Source organism: Cariama cristata, unplaced genomic scaffold, assembly GCF_000690535.1.
Source record: "Cariama cristata isolate BGI_N322 unplaced genomic scaffold, ASM69053v1 scaffold1975, whole genome shotgun sequence".
In the NCBI taxonomy this organism is placed as follows: Eukaryota; Metazoa; Chordata; class Aves; order Cariamiformes; family Cariamidae; genus Cariama; species Cariama cristata.
This window is the reverse complement of record NW_009616789.1, coordinates 229,118-247,717: the sequence shown is the minus strand read 5'-3', so window position 1 is coordinate 247,717 and position 18,600 is coordinate 229,118. Positions and strand designations below refer to the sequence as shown.

The 18,600-nt window shown below is 48.9% G+C and overlaps 1 protein-coding gene across 1 annotated transcript in view; it reads right to left on the bottom strand.

Moving 5' to 3' along the window:
• The window catches only part of PTPRF (protein tyrosine phosphatase, receptor type, F), a 296,503-nt gene that overhangs the window by 70,940 nt on the left and 206,963 nt on the right, over positions 1–18,600 (bottom strand). Inside the window, exons 8-11 of the mRNA XM_009700288.1 lie at positions 11,416–11,427; positions 3,879–4,148; positions 1,147–1,728; positions 449–582 (exon numbers count right to left, since the gene is read on the bottom strand). Coding sequence (XP_009698590.1) covers positions 449–582; positions 1,147–1,728; positions 3,879–4,148; positions 11,416–11,427 — 998 coding nt within the window. The remainder of the gene's footprint in view (positions 1–448; positions 583–1,146; positions 1,729–3,878; positions 4,149–11,415; positions 11,428–18,600) is intronic.

Genomic DNA, 18,600 nt, shown 5'->3' with positions numbered 1-18,600 from the left:
TTGATATATTTAGAGCTAGACTTCCTTTAGGGATCTGGCAGTAAATGTGGAAGGGCTCTCTCTAGGCCACTGTCAATCTGCTCCTTAAGTGTATCCAGTTGTGGAGCTGCAGACACATATTGGAGGCCATTTCAGACCCACCTAGAAGTCCTACTGTTTAAAGGCACCAGCAATAAGGATGCCTCAGGGATGGTGTGATGGTATTCTGGAGCCTTTCCAGTGCCCAGCCAGTCACTAGCTACTTTGCTGGGCATCAACAAGCACTGCTGATGTCACTTACACAGAAGCCAGGCAGAGATTGCCATACTCCTATCACACCCTTGAGACAGAAGAAGAACAGAGAAGAAACAGTCCTGTTGCCACGTCAGCTCAAGCAGACACCCTTCCCAAGCTGCTGAATTGTGATGTCCAGCCCCAAGTGCTGCTGACGCAGAGGCAGGATCCTCACCTGAGTGCCATCCTCCCCTTCCCAGTACAGCAGCTCGTATTTGGTAATGCGTTCCTGAGAGGCGGGCAGCCACGTCAACAGGATGCGAGTATCAGACTCTGCCTCTGCCTGGAAGTCAGCTGGCTGGGCGGGAACTGGGGACCAAACACATGGTTAGCGCCAGGAGGCAGATGCACGGAAAGGAGTTGCACAACTTTGCAGAGTCTGCATTTCACCTTGTGAGGATCCTCCTTCATTCCTTTCCCCCCTTCTTCCCTCTTCCCCGCACTGTGCTCTTGGAACAACCCAGGCAAGGAGCAAGCATCTCTGGGAACCAGGCAGTTGACTACGGGAATTGTGCTCACTTCCAACCCCTGACTGCATCCCAGTTCCTTCCTTCCACATGTGTACTCAGACCCCAGAAGGGTGCAGCACAGTTACATGGGTGCCAACATCCATGTCCAGGACCTTGTGTCACATTTTTAGCCACTGTATCACAGACAAAACTGTGCGCTGTGTTACTTGTACAGAGATTGATACCAACTCCTTGGGACAAGCTGACAGCTTAAATCTAATGGCTGTGGGGTGGGGATGCCAATCTGACATGCTATCATTTGAGCACTAAGTGCAGCTGCGATGCTTGGTGCCAATCAGACACACAGCTGAGCTGCACACCACTGGGGTGGACACAGAACCATAGCACCTCACTCCATACGTACCTCCTTGCTGTGTTTTGACCTGGATGATGTCCGAGGGGGGTCCGTCGCCCACCGAAGTAAAGGCCAGGACGCGGATGCTGTACGTGGTCCCCGTGATGAGGCTCCCCACGGTGGTGAGGTGGCTGTCGTCGGTGTTGTGTTTCTGCCACATGCTCAAAGGCAGATGTGGGTCGGTGGTATAGTAAACACGGTACCCTCGGATCTGCCCATTTGGCTCCTCTGGCTGCTCCCACTGGACCAGCATGGTGCTGGCGCTCAGCATCCGTGCCTGGACTTTGAGGGGTGGACTTGAAGGAGCTTGCTCTCCTGTCCGGGCCTCGACCAGCTCACTGGGGGGACCCCTGCCAATGTTATTGACTGCGATGACCCGGAACTCATACTCTGAGAAGGGGCTGAGCCCACCTATACTATAGCGGGTTGTTGCCACACCATCCACCTCCTGGAACTGACCCTCCAAGGATTTGGGCTTGTACTGGATGACGTAATATGAAATGGGGTCAGAGTTGCCCGAATCCCAGGTGAGGGTCACGCTGGTAGCCGTCGTTTCAGTCACTAATGGCTCTGTTGGAGGTTTTGGCAGTGCTGCAATTGGAAGGCAGAGAGGTGTGATTTAAATAATTCAGTCAGCTCAAACCCTGCAATGTGCACGGGGATAAAAATGGAGCTGCCACCTCCCATTAACATTCTTCTTTAAAAGGCAGAAATCATTTCATACTCTAGAACATGCATTTTTATATTACCATATATTGCTTGAAGTGGTTCTTAATGGAAGGATAAACAGAGCAATCATGTTATTAGACGTGCTTGACGCACTTACCAGCAGCAGGCTAAATAAAGGTAATTCAACAGGGATGCAGGAATGTTTCTGTCATGGGGGTTCAGCTGGCAGTGGGAAGGTGCCTGCTGGGCTGGGCTGGCCCCAGAAGCCAGGTATACAGCTGATTTACAAAGGGATACAGCAGAGCAATCAGAGTACCACAGGTAATCTGGAGCTATGCTCCTGCTTCCACAGAGACAGCATCTTAGGCTGTAGGGAGTTCATGGACAGTGCTGTTAGATGGGTTGATGGGGGAATTCCTTGTATTACAGCACATGTACCAACTTTCACATCCACTGTTTCACTGGGTGGTGTGTCAAACCACAACCAGACAATAAACTGCTACACAAGAACTCTGTGACACTGACACCTCTGAAGTGTCAATGAGAACGCAACTACTGCAAGGAAACATTTCCAGATTTGCCACTTTACCAAAACAACAAAGAAAGAGAACGAGTGCGTGTGAGAGAGAGCACACAAATACTTTAAGGCAATGACTGAATTAAAGTCTACAGTAAGTTTAAACCTCCTACGAACAACTCTAGTTAAAGTCATTAGTGACTTGTAATGCAGCTGTGCTTGACGAGGAACTAGGAAAAATGCTCAGCCCAAATTAAGATCCTTAAGCACTTCATTCTTTGGCAAAGCCACCAGGTTTCCAGTTTCCACATGATTCAGCTGAGGAGGGTAGGCTCTTTAGCACAGGAGCATGCCTGCCCCAAGTGCCAAGGAGGATGCCTTTTCCGGTGCTACTGCAACACAAATACTGTGAAGATCGGTAAGAGCTGAGCTGGCATGGGAGGGAAGGGCATGCAGCTCACAACCAGACACTGCACCACTACCCACGGAGGACTCGGGGAGTGCAAACGCATCCCGCCGAATATTACAGCCTGAAACAACACATTATTTCCTAGAGCACCCAAGAAATTGGCAGCCTCCCTCAGGCTTTCAAGGACAGCTGACACTCATCCACCCTTTCCTTTGGAGAGCCACAAGCTTGACTCTTGCCAGCTCTTGGGTGTGCGGCCTGCATGTGAGCCAGGGGCAGGTCTAGTACCTTCGATGCACTTACTGCAATCAGCTCTGTGTCATCTTGCTTCTCCTGTCGCCCTGCAAACAGTCTACTTTCCAGCAAGCATGGGAGAAGCAACACTGGGTGAAGGAGTTACGGACAGAGGCAGTAAGATATCCACAGTGAAGGTGCAGAAAAGACAGAGAGAGAAACAAGGAGGAAGGCAAAGGACTAAAAGAGCTGAGCAGATCGCTCCCTGTCCTGGGGCGGCACTGGGCATTACATCAGCCAAAAAGGGATCAGAGCTGTCCCTGGTACAAAGAGGTAAATAATGGGAACCATTAGTGCAATGGTGCAGTTCCCACCTCTTCCACGTCCAAACCACCTCCCCATCGTGCCCTTATTCTATACACTCTTGGCTATGTACTATAACCAAGGCAACCCTACGCTCTGTAAGAAAACAGGGGCTGGAAAAGGTACTGACGAGCAGGCACTGTGAGTAAAGAGAGCAGTGTGCAGCTAAGGTTAAAAGCATCTTCTGACTAGCACCAGGCAAAAGGGAATTTGCTGTTAATCTCCAGGTCAGAGAGGGCTAACACTCAATTCTCTGATTTGTTCAAGCAGGAACTTGGTGCTAAAGGTGGCCACAGTGCAGGAGGGGCCTGCCAGAACAGACAGATTTAAAAGATGACGTATCTGTGGAAATCTGAGCTACAAATAAACTGCAAGGAGAGGAGGAAAGAGATAGTGTGGACCTGCTTGGCCCTAGATGGTTTGGGAACCTCCCTTGCAGGGTGGAAAAGTCACAGGAGACTGTAGCCAGTTAGCTGCACCCAAAATACTTTGGCAAAGGGCTACATCGTTGAAATCCAAGCAGGAGCACCACAAAGAATAATTCCTTACCTTTGACAGTGATCTGGGCTGTGGCTTCGATCATGCCGAGGGAGGAGATGGCCACACAGGTGTAGTTGGCAGACTGCATGATGTTATTCAGCTCCAGGACGTTCCTACCAACGGGCATCTCATCCTCTTTGGTCAGTTCCTCCACACCAGCCATCCACTTCACGTAGGGCATCGGAGCACCTACTGCCACGCATGTGAGGTTCACGCTCCCCCCAGGCATCACCTCATGGTTGCTCGGAGGGATAGAGAATCGAGGAGCAACACGCCGCACTGAAACAAGGAGGAGACAGCTAGTAGGGTCACAGAACCATCAGAGCACACTCAGTTGCATCGTGGGGTTACGTGACGGGGGGCTCAACATTTTTGCCTGTCTATCCCTCGGGACAGATAAAATGAAGTGCAAAAGCTGTTCACTGCTTTGCCAAATTGCACACACTTTGCTCTCCTTCCTTAGCCACTGGCATCTTATTAGAAGAAGTCATTAAGGGATGGCTCAATCCACTCCCTCCAAACATAGCCTTTTGAAATCATATTACTAACATGAAACATTCCTCCATTTAAATTACATCCCTCTAATTAGAGAGCATGCACAAATGCCAGTCACACACTCTCTCTGTGCAGGGCCCACTGAAGCTCTGCAAAACGGAATTACCTGCTTGATTTATTAGCTCTGGAGTAAAGCAACCCGTCCCCTAAACCTCACAGGGTTTGGGCAGAAGCAGCAGAAGGGTTTCTTTCTGAATTAGCACACGTGTGCTGCTAAATAAAATATAATTCCTTTCAAAATGTAACTCGGGTTCTACCTTGGCTCAGAAAAAAGTCACCAGAGCTGCATGACATTGTCAGGGCCTGAACAGATCACCTTGCTGGGCAGGAGAGAACTAATCCTGACAGATGTGAGATCATATCCATTTTGACAGAAGAGAGCTGGGCTGGCAGAGCCCTCCCCACCTTTGTGGCAGCACTTTGGGAGATGTATTCCTCCTTATTTCATTCCACAGCTTCTCTTCATATCAGTCCCTTGCTGGGTATTTCATTCAAGACTTATTTGTAAGCAACTCTCAGCTACAATAAAGCTCTAAAGCTGCCTTCCGTATGCATTCCCGTCAGGAAAATGACACTGAGAAATGAGGCCCCTTCTTCAGGGTTAGTGTTATGGGCCTATTTAAGCAAGGGTAGAGAAACAACTGTGCTCGGTAAATCTTTGTCTCCTCTGGGCAAGCTCATTTTAGTCTGTAGTTAAAAAGGGAAACTGCTCAAACGTGTCTCGCCCAGCGGCTCCACTCTCCTCTAGCCTCCTCCACCAGAAAGGCAGCCCCAGAGCATCAGCCGTGTTCACGACCGCCCGGCTCCGAGGAGGCCCTCCCTGCCAATTACACTCCCCCAGCAGTGCATCGGGCTGGTGGAGCAGCGAACGGCTGCAGTGCTGGGGGCAGGCAGAAACAGGGCAGGAGCCTGAGCGATGCCAGCTCACAACACGCCACAGGCACGGCCGGCCCCGTGGGCGACGGGGGCCCGGGGGGACACGGTTCTGCTGGCCTGGCTCCTGCCACCACGGCCTCTTCGCAGATGGTAAAAGCTGCTGACAGCCCGGTGAGCCGCAGAGGTATCAGCTCCACTTGCCAAGCTGACTCTCCCCAAATCAGATTTCACTACTGCTCTCTTTGATGATTCATCCTGAAACCAACAGGCTTGCAGAAATAGACTGAACACAGAAGCCCCCACGCTAGCATGTATAACAGAGCTAAGACTTCGTGATAAATTAGACAATACTGTCAACATCGTGTGTGTACTACACATCGTCTCAGTGACAAAACAGGGCTCATTAGCTCCTTACCAGCCAGGGGAAGGATAACTTGCTTTGCCCTTTTTTTTTTTTTTTTTTGGAATGTCTAAATCCAAAGTCTTGCTGGTTGTTTCTTTTAATCAATTATTAAATCTCAAATCAATAGCTACATGAGTGATTGCCAGTGAGGTGTTACCTGACTGACGGGGCAGCGCTCCCCAAACCAGACAGAACTGAAAGTGTACTCAAGTGCTACGCAGTCATGAGAATACGGAGTTAACCTGATGGACATGGCAATGGTTTAACATGATGGCGTGTATTTCCAATCAAAGCATCCCAGCACCATTTGTTAAATTAGGTTTCATTTTCCAATGAACATGGCGTCGAATTATTCCAGGTAGAAGCTGTTCCAATTATGTCCCCATCCAAGGACCAAACCCACCCACCCACACTGTATTAAAATAAAAAAGAGCAAACTTCGAGGACAAAGCCATTGGTGCGCACAGAGCACTCGCACACATGCACCAGGCAATCAGGCTGGCAGGCACCAGAGGCCACTACAGAGCCAGAGAGAAAGCGGTGTGCGGGCAGGAGAGGGAAGGTGCAAAGGAACTCATGTACAGGGACATGGGAAGACAAGAGACTGGAGGACAAGAGGCCATGCAGGAAGGTCAGAGCCCAGCATGCACAAACAGATTTTGACTCCCAGCCCTGTGAGACCAGAGGCAGCACAGCCTGCTGCATACTCCCCTGCATGCCACCCTGTGCCCCCATGTCGAGCACTGCTTTCAGAGTGCTCCTGGGGCCATGCTGAGCCCCATCAGTGCTGTGTCCCCCTTGATGTGTCCTGCAGAGGCAGTGCCTGAGGGTGCTGCAGCCGCCTCTCCCCGGGGAAGCCAGCAGCTGACCACCCTCTGCTCCCCTGTGGACAGCACAGGGGAGATGCACTTCAGAGGGGCTGGGAGCTCGCTTAGCAGCGCTTTGCAGGGTGAAGGGAAGAGCTGAGCCCCTTCGGAAGTGGGTCTCCCCTGTCCTACCCACAGGGGAGCAGCAGAAGTGGTTGATGGGCTTGTGTGCCTAGAGAAGGGATAAATAGCAGGGAAAACCCTCCTGCAGATCAAACCGTGCAAGAAACTGGGCAGGCTGCAGCATCGCCAACCTTGACACGGGCCATGCCTCCTGCACACCACAGCCTGCGGCATGCCAGGAAGCTGTGCGGGTCCTCAGCTCTCAAGCCTAGCAACAGATGAGCGGTTACACAGGTCCCTCTGGTGTATTTTTGCGACCCAGAATGGCTGAGCTGGCCTCCCCTCGTTAGCACACTCGCAGAGCTGCTAAGATGGGCTCATTGCTCCGCACTGGAGAGCAGTGATGCCCAAGGCACTGCAGCTGCTAAAAATGGATGCCATGTGTAGGGGTCAGCTCTCAACACAGGAGGCAGGAGGGGGTCAGGGCAATGCCTTCGGTGAAAGATCTGGCCCGGACGATACTCTGGCAGGAGTATGTGCAAAGGAAGGGATGGACTCCATCAGCCTCCTGTCCTCTTGGGGGATAACTGGCAGCTTCTTGTCCCAGTCAGTATGGACGGAGAAGGGGAGATGCTGTCAGTTAGCATTAGTGAGAGCTGGCAGAATTCTCACAGCAGCTTGCAGAGCACCATCAACACATTCCTCAGGCTCAAGCCAGCGATTTAAGTCACTTGCTTTTCTAGCATAAGAGCCTGGTAATAATTTAAATCAGTGTAACTCCTCAAAAAGCTGCATTCTTAGAATTTCTGTCCAATTTACAAGTCAAATCCCATGGGCTAGCACAGCTCATGATGCTACCTTAAGTGCTCCAGAAAATTTTGTTGTTCTTCATTTATTGCAGCAACGAAATTTCTCTTTTTATTACAGTTTTCTTGACAAGAATTTGCAGTATTTTTTTTAATCTTCTTTTTGGATAAAGATCAGAGAAGGTGGTTTGGAGGTTTTGCAAGAACAGCACAGGGAAAATTGCTGTGAATATTAAAATGATTTCAACGGACAATAGTATAATTCAGAGGTTTAGTTAAACCAGCAGACTGTCAAAAATGAGATTCATTGTCATTCATCCCAAGAATAGGCATCGTAAGGGCTCTGTGCTGCTCCACTGTTCAGCACACCTCCCCTTACAGAGCGTTCCCTGGGAAGTGAAGTGAAGTGAAACCCTGGAGTGGTGAGCAGCGTAGCGCAACCTGAGCCCGTGCCCTGGATCCCACAGGACAGGGAGAAAGGACAGCATGGAGACTGGTTCCCCACTTACTGGAAGGACTGTGGGGAGGAAGGAGGGGAGCAGGCAACACAACAGCTACAAAGGTTGAGATTGACAAATGTTAATAATTCAGCATGCATTAACATGCACATTCCTCGCCCTGAGAGCAAAGAGCATAAATCGATTGCCTGGCTCCTTTCACCATGGGAGTGGCTGTTTCCTCATGTCTCAGGTTCCTTCTGAGGGTGACGTTACCCCCTTGGAGAACCAGGGACCACCCCTCCCTGCTGCTGTCTGCAAGAGTTGTAGGCTCTGAGCTCTGGGCATGAGCACTCAGGGCTCACAGGCTGGTGCTGCCCCTCTCTTGCATGCTGAGACACTGCTGGCAAACAGCAAGGCTCTGCTGGAAACACAACAGTGCCATGAAGACTGCCTGTGCTTCCAAAACCGTGCGGTGCTGCTTGGGAAGGGGAAATCAAATTGCTTTTCCCTGCTAGCTGTCTTGGCCACAGTATGGCTGAGCAAATGACAATGCTAACACCCCTTCCTCTAGCTTGCAGAGATGCAGGGACCTCTACTTGCCTGCTCTTGCTTCTGGCTTTCCCTCGCACCATGCCCACCTGGCATCTGTCTAACTCTGGGCTTCATCTTCCCCCTCCTGGCATCCCCATCCAGGCTTGCTGGGCACTGCCCCATGGCGATGGAGAGCTGTGCCTGTGCTTTGCACACTTCTCCGCTCTTCTCTGAAGCAATCCCAGCTGCTCTGGTCCTGCACCACTGTCCTGACATCCTCTCCCCTTTGCTCTTCTCTGCATGAAGGAACAGCAGTCTGAAGTCCCATTTGCTCTGAAGGAGGACCAGCACTGCCTGGGCTGTGCTGCTCCTCTTCGGTCCCCAGCACTGCAAAGGCAAGTTTGTGGGGCTCTGCTCTAACCTCCCAGCTAGGATGAGCAGTAGAGAGTGATGCAGGGGCACATCTTCGCGAAGGTGAGACTGCTCAATCTCATTACTGCAGCCAGGCAAGCTGGAGGATCCTTGGTGCACGGGGTATGCTGTTATCCTCGCTACACTGCTGCTCTGCCCAAAACTCCCACCTTCCTTAGGAACCACCTCCTCAGAGTCGGGAAGGAGTGAATTTAGGAGATATCCTCAAACATGATCATCGGTCTGCATAGTTTACTCATCTGTAGACACCTCTCATCTCTCCCTAGTGCTATCATTTTAAGGAAGGACTTCAAATGGAAAGACAGTTGCTGGAGTCTCACAATCTACTGACAAAATCAACAGCAGGAGAGGAAAAATGGGAACCAGAAAAAATGCATTTACAGTCTAATCTTGTGCTCAAACAATGCTGTACTATTTATGCTCCCAATGCATCCTTGAGTGCTGACATTTTATAGACAATTTCCAAAACAGGGCCTTGCCATTTTTGGATTATATTTCAGCTATAACTTTTAGGTCTAATTATTTGCGCTGACAACCACATATAAAAGAGGATATATCATTACAGTGGTGCAGCACTGGAGACACATCAGCATTCAGCATACTGACATACTAATAGCAAAGTAAGGGAGAGCAAGATTGTGGAGCTATGCAATTTGCATTCACTCTCTGAAATTTCTCTGATGAAAATAACACAACATTAAGGAGGGGAATAAGAGAAAAGATCCACTGTATCAAGATAAAATAACTCGTTAATAAATAACCTTGTAGCAGTCACAGAGCAATAATTAAATGCATGGGTTAGCAGTACACAGTTTTAAGTAAAGCTGGAAAAATGTAAGATGTAATTATCAGTGCCAAACAAATTACAAGCACGGCAAATCCCAATGGAATATTTAGAAACTAATTTCTGGCTTCACATTAAATATTTGTGTACGTGGGTATTTTTGGTAGGGTGGGAAGGAGGGGTTGACACAAAGAATAAGAAATTATCCACTCCTGCTGGCTTATATCCATTCTCGGCTGCCTCCCCTCAGCTAAACCATGCGGTTAAAACGTTTAAGTGCCCTGTCAAAGGTTTCTTCTCCAGAGGTGCCGGAGCCATCACAGCGGTGCTCCAAATTCACTGAAATCTGGGAGGCTTTGGGCCTTGGCTTTAATTTCTCCTCTTTTCTTCCTTGTTCTTATTTTTCATCATTGTCTTGGGCTCAGGTAATTTTATCCTCTACGAAATCTATTTTTAGAGGGTAAACAACAAGGACCCCGTGCCTCAGTACAATCTAAATGAGAGTACGTTCCAGGGAGAAAAACGGGAGCGAAGTCAGTGTACTGGAACAACTACTATGACAACTTGTTAACGCTTGTTCCAGTGATGATTGTAAGATCAACTCATGCAGCTGCCTGATGGTATACGTGAGAGGAGCCAGAGTCTCTTCCCCATGCCACCCGGGAGCAACGCTGGGCTGGAGAGCCGCTGCGAGCATTCCTCTCCTCTAGTGCATGTGGAGGGGTGGACCCACATGGTACCTGTTTGGTGAAGAAGTCATCTCTGCAAACTAGCTTAGGACTTCTGCCAAAAACACCAGCTTTCCTCAGCATGAAATCATGAATGCCTCAAGCTAGGTCTGGAGCTAGATTTAATTTAAAAGCTGGAGTTGCCTTTCTCTATTGTCCTTCATTCACCTCTGGCTCCCAGAGGGCGGCAGGACAGAGCAGGGCAAAGCATAAATCTGGTTGTGCTGAGCGACCACGACCTCCTGCGCACGTCGCCACTGGCCTCCCTGAGCCGTCGCAGGTAAGGCTGGGGCCACTGTCAGAGCTCCCTGCTCTCCTGCCAGCCACAGAAAGACCCAGCCCCAGGGAAGAAAGGAGAGGCAGACCTGCTCATGCCAAGGGCCCTTGTCCAAGCACGGGGAACTGGCCACCCCCAGAGCAGGACCTGCCAAGGAGCAGGGAAGCTGCCTCAGCACGAGGGCCTTGCATCTCTCAGCCAGCTGCCCCTGCTGCCCTGTGGCAAGGGAGGGCAGCATGCTGAGTTCTTCTCCAGCTGAGATCAAAAGTAAGCTTTTCGCCTCTAGGGAAAGCTAAAACTTTTAAAGCTACAGGGGAAACTGAGGAACCCGCTCTCCCTGGCAGCCCATGAGGGGACTGGAGATCATTCTGATGTCTGCTTCTAAAGACTGCTCTTGATCTCTGGCCAGAAAGCAGCAGCAGTTTAGAGGCATTACACCGGCATCTAACACAGGTAATGGGTTAGAGAAGGACCCCACATACAGTAGCATGCACTTCTTCCCACCCTACCTTTGAACAAAACCGCCCTGGCCGGTATTTGCATGCAAAACATATTCTATGCATTTTAAACCTCAAGCAACAAAGGCATGCAAGCAAAGTATCAATGCCATTGCCAGAGTCACAGCAAACAGTAAGCAGATTTCATCAGGCACACAGTGGCCGTGCCTGGAAGGGAGCCAGTCTGTAGGGCCCCCTCCCCTTTCGGGGATGGCTCTCCTCTCCCTACTGGAAAAGTCCCGTCTGACGTGACGTACTGTAGATGGATAAGAAGTGAAAAGGACCAACCTTCTCGCTGATCTGAGAGATGAAAGTTTGTTTTGTTTGATGGCAGAGTGCGATGAAGATGAGGAGGGAATAAAAAAAGACAAGGAAAAACACAGAGAGTAAAAACAGGCCAAGCTTCATCTGTCCGCACACCACTGAAACGACAAGACAAGACTACAGAGGTCAGCCGTGACTTCCCACCGTGCACACACACCACTCCATGTCACGGACAAGAGTGCGCCACACTTGCACTGCTCTGGCCTGGAGCGGGGCCGGCCCCTCCGCCTCCCGGACCCGCTCACCGCTCCTCGAGGCAGGGCAGACGGGACCGCACATCCCACACGTACTCACATGGAGGGTGCTTCAGGGGCAGCCCCATGCTGGGCCAGATGCTGGAAGCACAGGCACGTTTACACGCGCAAAACACGCACGCACACGCACAGAGCAACGGACTCCAGCCATCACACAGACTGACGTGCTCCCACGCACCCGCTCCAGCTACAAAGATGATGGCAAAGGCACTTTAAACCCATTGATCACACACTGGGAAAAGCATATACGTAGATCCGAATTTTATCAAGTATGAAAGAAATGTTCCAAGTGGTGAATGGAAAATCTTCTACCATGAAGAGCTGTTCCCACTCTCCAAACAAAGAGCTAAATGCAGCAGAGAGGTATTAGGCAAGTGACAGACATGCGCAGTCTCAGCTGGGCTCAGTTTCGGGAGAGCCTTATTGGTACACTGTGCTGCGAGTGAGAGATGGACAAGAAATCAGAAGGACAAAAACACCCAGAGAGAATTGAGCAGGTCCCAGTTTTTGTTCCTGCAGGAGAGACAGCAGAAGGTTAGTTGCATTTTCCTTACAGACAAAGGAGATCTTATTTCTCTAGTAGAAATGACCTCACTCCAGCTACAGATCTGTGGCGTATCAGCTGTAATCGAACCCTCACTGAGAGAATACAGAAGTGGATTTGATAGCTAAAGACTACTTATGAGTCACATTTTTAATGGGGGAAGAAGAAGGTGGGGGGAGGAATTTGCTTTCCAGCAGAAACACTGCAAATTAGAGAACAGCATGTGGCATTATACAGTGCAACAGTATAGTCAGCCATTTCCAGCGATTAGAGGACAGGATTTTAACCAACTTTGACATGGTACAGACCAGGCAACAAACTGCCACTAACAGCTACAACAATGGCCTACTAAGTGTAATGGAGCTTGCAGGAGAACAGCAAAACAGTTGTTTACGTTTCTTCAATTGAACTGATACCAGGGGACCAGAACCAGCCAACTCAGCTTAACTGGCTCATAAGCGAGGGCCGCATCCAGCAAGGACCCCCGCGTGGGCATCCTCAAAACAAACAGTCCTAGCTTACGGTCCAGTTTTCCTCTGGCCTGCTTCAGACAGGGGATTTACCTCTTGGTCCACAAAACATTAACATAAAGCTCATTTAGTCCTGTGAGACGCTGTGATGGGAGAGAACTTCTTTATTGCTGCTCCCAAGCCACCACTTTATTTCCTAATCTAATGGAGCGTATCACATCTGCATGGCCTCAGCAGATAGCAAGGGGCTTCTGCCTTCTGCTTAGCTCTTCCCAACAGGGAGGATTTGTTTCCTGCCCTTGCCCAGGAAGGACAGTGCTTCTGGCAAACCAGGCATACCCGTGAACGGCTGCATTTCTGGAAAGTCGCACTAAGATTGCAATAGGGCAACACAAACTCCAAGTGCCACAAGTGTGGACGAACCTGCTGCACCCACTGGGACTGTGCAACTTAAACGCAAGAGGCTGGCAAAGGGTGTAAGACTCAGGGATGCTCCTGAAACAGCTACGGGAACACCCATCCCTGCTGCAGAAGCGCAGCAGCTGCAGAGCCTCCCCCTGCCCTTGGGAAGGGCTGACGGACCCCAGCCATACCCAGGGGACTTGCTGCGGTGTCACTTGGCCTGCCCGGGGGCAAGGTGAGGGGTGCTGCTGCAGCTGGGGGACAGCCAGGAGCTTTGTTTTGGGGAGCCCAGCAGGGATCACACTGCATCAGTGTGCATGGACAGGAGTAGGTTCCAGCAGTGGCTTTTCCCACGTGTTGACACTTCAGATTAGAGTTGGAAAGGTGAGGAGTCACATGTGAAACACGCTAATTCAAACAGATTACTTTCTGGTCTGTCAAACAGGAACAAGTTTGGGGCCTGCTATTTGTCACTAATTGCTGGATTATCTCTTAATCTCTTATTATATTAGTGGCTTATGGGGAATAAAAACCAGTAGCAGGCTGTTTTGGAACAGCTGTAAGGCAAGAGGGAACACCTGGGCAGAAAGTTCTTTCTCCTTTCCTTTTAGTTAATGCTTAAACAGCTGCTGCTTTATCTGAGATAAACCTGATAAACAGTAAATTGAAAGTTTCATCTCCTTACACATCCCATTCACATGATCCCTTATCTCCAGTTCTCTATCCATGTCACTCCTAAGCTAAGAAGCATGTTTTAACCAACAGTTTTTCCGCTTTTTTACAAAGCAAATGACTCTGAGTAGTGATAGCAAATAATATCTGCCCCCCAAGTTGGGATAGAGGATTTAAGGCTGGGGCTACCCAGAGTATCCCCTGTGCAGAATACCATGGCTCACTAGGCACACTACCGTGTTCCCATGAACCTGAGCTGCCTGGCAGCTTACTTGAACATGCCAGTCTGTGTGCGAGACGAAGCAAGTGAAGTCACAGCAGAAATGCCACCAGAGGAAAGCAAACTCCAGAAGGGAAAAAATGGGGCTCCTTTTGAGATCCAAGTTGAGAGAGCAAAGAGGCAAAGAGCGAGGCCATACCAGAGATGCATCTGCCGGTCCTGACTGTTAGACGTCTCCAGCGCTCCGTAGGCAGAAATTCCCATGCCGACTGAATTTGGCTTTTAGCCTGCCACAGACATGCTTGTCTTATGCAGCAGCAGCAATACTCTATCCACAGCAGCTTGTTGCAGAAAGAATGAATTTGGGCTTATGGGAGGCTCTGCTTTTGTGTATTCTTGGGCATTAGCTCCCTGAAACAAGGCAGGGTGCTGTGGCCAGGATAGGAATGCACAGGTCTGAGAGTTTGGATCACTAGCTCAAACAAAGGAACACATTTCTAAAGCTTTTCAGAGTGGGAAGCTAATACTTTCCTGAAAGCAACAAGAAAGTTCATTATCCCAATTGGCTCTGCAATTCTGGTGGGAACTGCCAGCATCTATCCTGTGCTGAAAACCCTCTGGTGCTACGCAAGGCAATAATATATAGGCAAACCCAGACACTTTGGAATCCAAAAGACAGAGAGGTTAACAAAAACCCAGAGGGGGATGAACCTGCTCCTGCTTATCTGCAAACACACATCTTGTATCTCAAGGACTCCACAGAAATAAAATTTTATCCTTTACAGCTTTTAGAGGTATAGAGGAACAAAAGAACAGATTGCCTTTTGTATGCCAGATTACATGAGAGTAAGACAACCTCCCATTATATGCGATGAACAATGTTCTCATGCCACAGTGATGAGTATATTCCATTCTAGAGAGACAGACAGGATGCTCAGGGCGCCCAATCATCCTTTCCCATTCATAGTGCACACACATGCATGCATGAATTCAATTAAGAGCAGAAAATCTCAGAGCACCAGAGATGGATTTCCTAACCCTTTGTGCAAGTTGATATAGAAGGGGAGGGAACGGACATTTAGTCGGCACAGATATGCAGGCCTAATTGTTCCACAGATGTCTATGTTGGTCATGTGGGGAGGAGGGGGAAATAGGTTTCCAAGTCCATTTCTGTGTTGCATTATCATGCACTGAGCTCCCAGCCACTCTCCTTCTATTTTCCATAAAGGTCATTTTACAAATAATCAGACTTGAGCCTCGCATTGCACTTTTAACCGTCAAAGGACTTTGCACGGAATAAAACTGTTAAGCTTATTTAGTTGAGTTCTGTAAAGCACATTGAAATCTTTAGATGCAATGCGCTAGCAGAAGGACAAAGAACTATTATTTATTAAACTGTGATCATTATAATCATTACGGCATAGCAAAACACTTATAGAAACACTGATGGTGAACACACTTCACCCCAGGAGAAAACATGACAAAAATATTCATAGTAATATACAAGGAAGAGAAAACTTGGCAGAAGGCTCTACGTGCCTCTCTGGCTCTGAAGCCAGCCAGCTCCAGTATGAGGATACACGCAGTCGCAGTGGCACGAGCCACAGTGCTGACTGAGCGGCCAACGTCTGCTGGTGCCGAGTGCTGCCCAGCTCTGGCCGTGCCACGGGCTGCGCTCACCCTCAGCCTGCCTACGGCTAGCCAAGGGGCATCTGCCCAAACTACAGCTGCTCTGACGGGGGCCATAGCCGTAGCTTCAGCATGGAGCAGCACCCGGGGACAGAGGAAATGAACTTAAAAATACTGAAATCCCCTAAAAAGGAGTGCACTTTCTTTATTAAAGTGTCCTTGCTCTCTGTTGCACTGCTGTACTGCAGCATTATCTTGAGGTCAGGACTGCACAGAGCGTACACTGGGAGATCATGGCCCTTCAGACCCATAGCCCTCCCCAGCCATGTACCAACTCCTGAGGGGTAGTTACTCTGTGGCCTCTATCGCAGCCTGGTTTTGCTTCTTCTGATGGTCCAGGGAAGATATCTGTCCAAAGCAGCAGCCTGGGTCATCCAGTCTGATTCAACTGCCCGTCCTGCCATCCAGGCATCTCCCTCACAAGTCTCTCCAGTCTCTGCTTGTCTGTGATGGCTCCCAGGCCCTCAAGCGCTGGCAGTGTCCCTCTCTGGTCAAGTAATGTCACCCCCATCAACCCTGACGAGAGGCAGGTTTAACGCAGCACATTGCCAGAACTGTGCATATAGCTGGGTTGTAAGCAAATGTATTCCCCATTATTTAGCCATTTTTCAGACATCTCCAGTTTTGGTCACTGACTGTTTGACCACTGTCCTCAGCTTTTACTCTTCTTCTGGCAATAGCCTCAAGCTTTGACTGCTGTTGCTATTTAAGCTGGTTTAATATTACACAAGCGGAAAATGTCCTTTTTAAAGGCTTCAAGTCTTGTTGCTCCAGGCCCATGTCAATCATTCAGAATTATTATTATTTACACAAGGTCCCCACTGCAGTAAGCACCATATAGCCGCAAGTAGCCATTTCGGTGAGCTCCCTCTGTGTCTGAGCCTAAGCTCCTGCCAAGTCCCCAAGCGTAAAACCCTGTGGAGCCCAGAGAATCGCTGCTAGGGACAGAGTCACAATCCTAATTTCATTTTGGGTGGTGGCTCCTTAGTGAAACTTGGCAAATAAAACTTCAGACTTCAAGCAAGTTTCCCTGCTGCCAAATGAAATACTAGCCTGGCCTTTCAAAAAGCAGATCAAGAAAGCACAGATTTTTGCAGTAATACCATTTGTATTTACTGTAGTCAGATATACTAGTTTGCAATTTCGGGACAGAGGAGACAATTCAGTTTTAAATGGTCTTTTTTTAAAAGGAGCTGTGCAGCTGCTTCTCTACAGTATGTGTAGCATTTTGGGCCAGGGAACTCGCTGCACCTGTCCCACCAGATCATGCCTTGAAGGCCTGAAAAGCAGCACTTAAGAAGTGAAAATTGGGCAGCAGATTTCTCATTTGATGGGAAGTATGCAGCCAATGCTCCAATAAGTACTATTGTATTAGCATCTGCATTGCTCACTGCTCTAAGCAGCACTGGGGAACACATCTAGTGAAGCCCATAGTGTATTAATAAGGATATTCTTACACACAGTCTTCCTGCTCAACTGCTTCATTGAAGTAAGAAAAAAATAATGCCATGTGTAGAGAAGAAGGGCAGAAAAAACCTTTCACACAGAGGAAAAAAGTCAAGTAACAGTGCCTCTTTTGAGGGGAGCACCACACAGGCCACCACTTGCACAGGCATTTCATAGGACAAGACTTTTGGCTAAAACTGCTCCTCTTTGTGCAGATGTCCCCGAGGCTGTAGGCAAATGAAGAGTGAAATGTGTTCATAAAAAACCAATAGTGTAGGTGAATCAGTGCAATTATGCTATACTCCCAGTGAGCATCACGAAATGACATCACCTTTTTTTTTTCCCCCACTAGGTCAAATCTGCCTTCTACTCTTATATCAATTTCTTGTATGACTTCAATCAACTTTGTGAATTGTTGCTGCTAAATCAGACAGTAAGCTCTCTGGATTAGAGGAATCGCATCTTCCATACATTTCTATTCCCTTCCCTTCTCCCTGCAGCACCATCAAGTCCCAAATCTAATCATTGTTACGATGTACTGTGGTACACGTAACCATGGACCACAAATGGATGAGTGTTCCTTCATGGTGGTAACGACAACATCCAGAGCAGCACTGGCAAGTATGCTTGCGTTGAAAGGGCAGGATAGGAATATGCCACTGTGCCTCCTTTGAAGTCCCTGCTGTGCCCCAGATAGCCACCTTGCCCTGGCATGCTCCCTGCTCTTGCTTTCACTCTGTTCTTGCTCCTCTAATGGTCTGGATGTTTTCTGTAACCCTCCACGCATGGAGAGCTGAAAAGCAGCAGTGGGAGGCAGTCAGCTCCTAGCACTGGTCCCTGGTCCCATCCTGGCTCTGCAGCAGCAGACAGATACACCTGTCAGTCCAGAAGCAGAAGGCTTATGAAGGTTGCTTTCCAGCACAGTTAGTAAGATGAAAATAATAGCTTCAAGGAAAATGCATCCATTTTCCTTTACAAATCCCTAGTGTGGAAATGTTTTAACTTTTAATGAAGTCCATCTGTGCAGAAGTGCTGGCTCTAAAGGATTCACAGAGACAAGACACTGGCATAGCCTGCTCCTTCCTCCTCCTGTTCTTTCAGTGATACAGGAAGCCCTGAGCAGTGCCTGGATGCTCCTTCTCAGCGCTCAGTATCTTCCTCTGTTAGCATGAAAAGTATGATAAAGATGCTAATGAGCCTGTGCTTTCTAACACAGCACTCTCACAAAGGATTACCTGGGAGGCTAGGAAAGCAGAGGACATGATCAAAAACATAAACCCCAAGAGTCAAGAGACAAACAAACATTTGAACTACTAAAAAAACAATAGGCTGTAAACAAGAGCAGGCACAAGCAGTCCTGAGAACTACACAGCGTGGAAATTAGTACCGCTGCTCAGTACTCAGCCATGCTTTTTGAGAAAGTGGTCAACTTCTTGGGTATTCACCGCAATG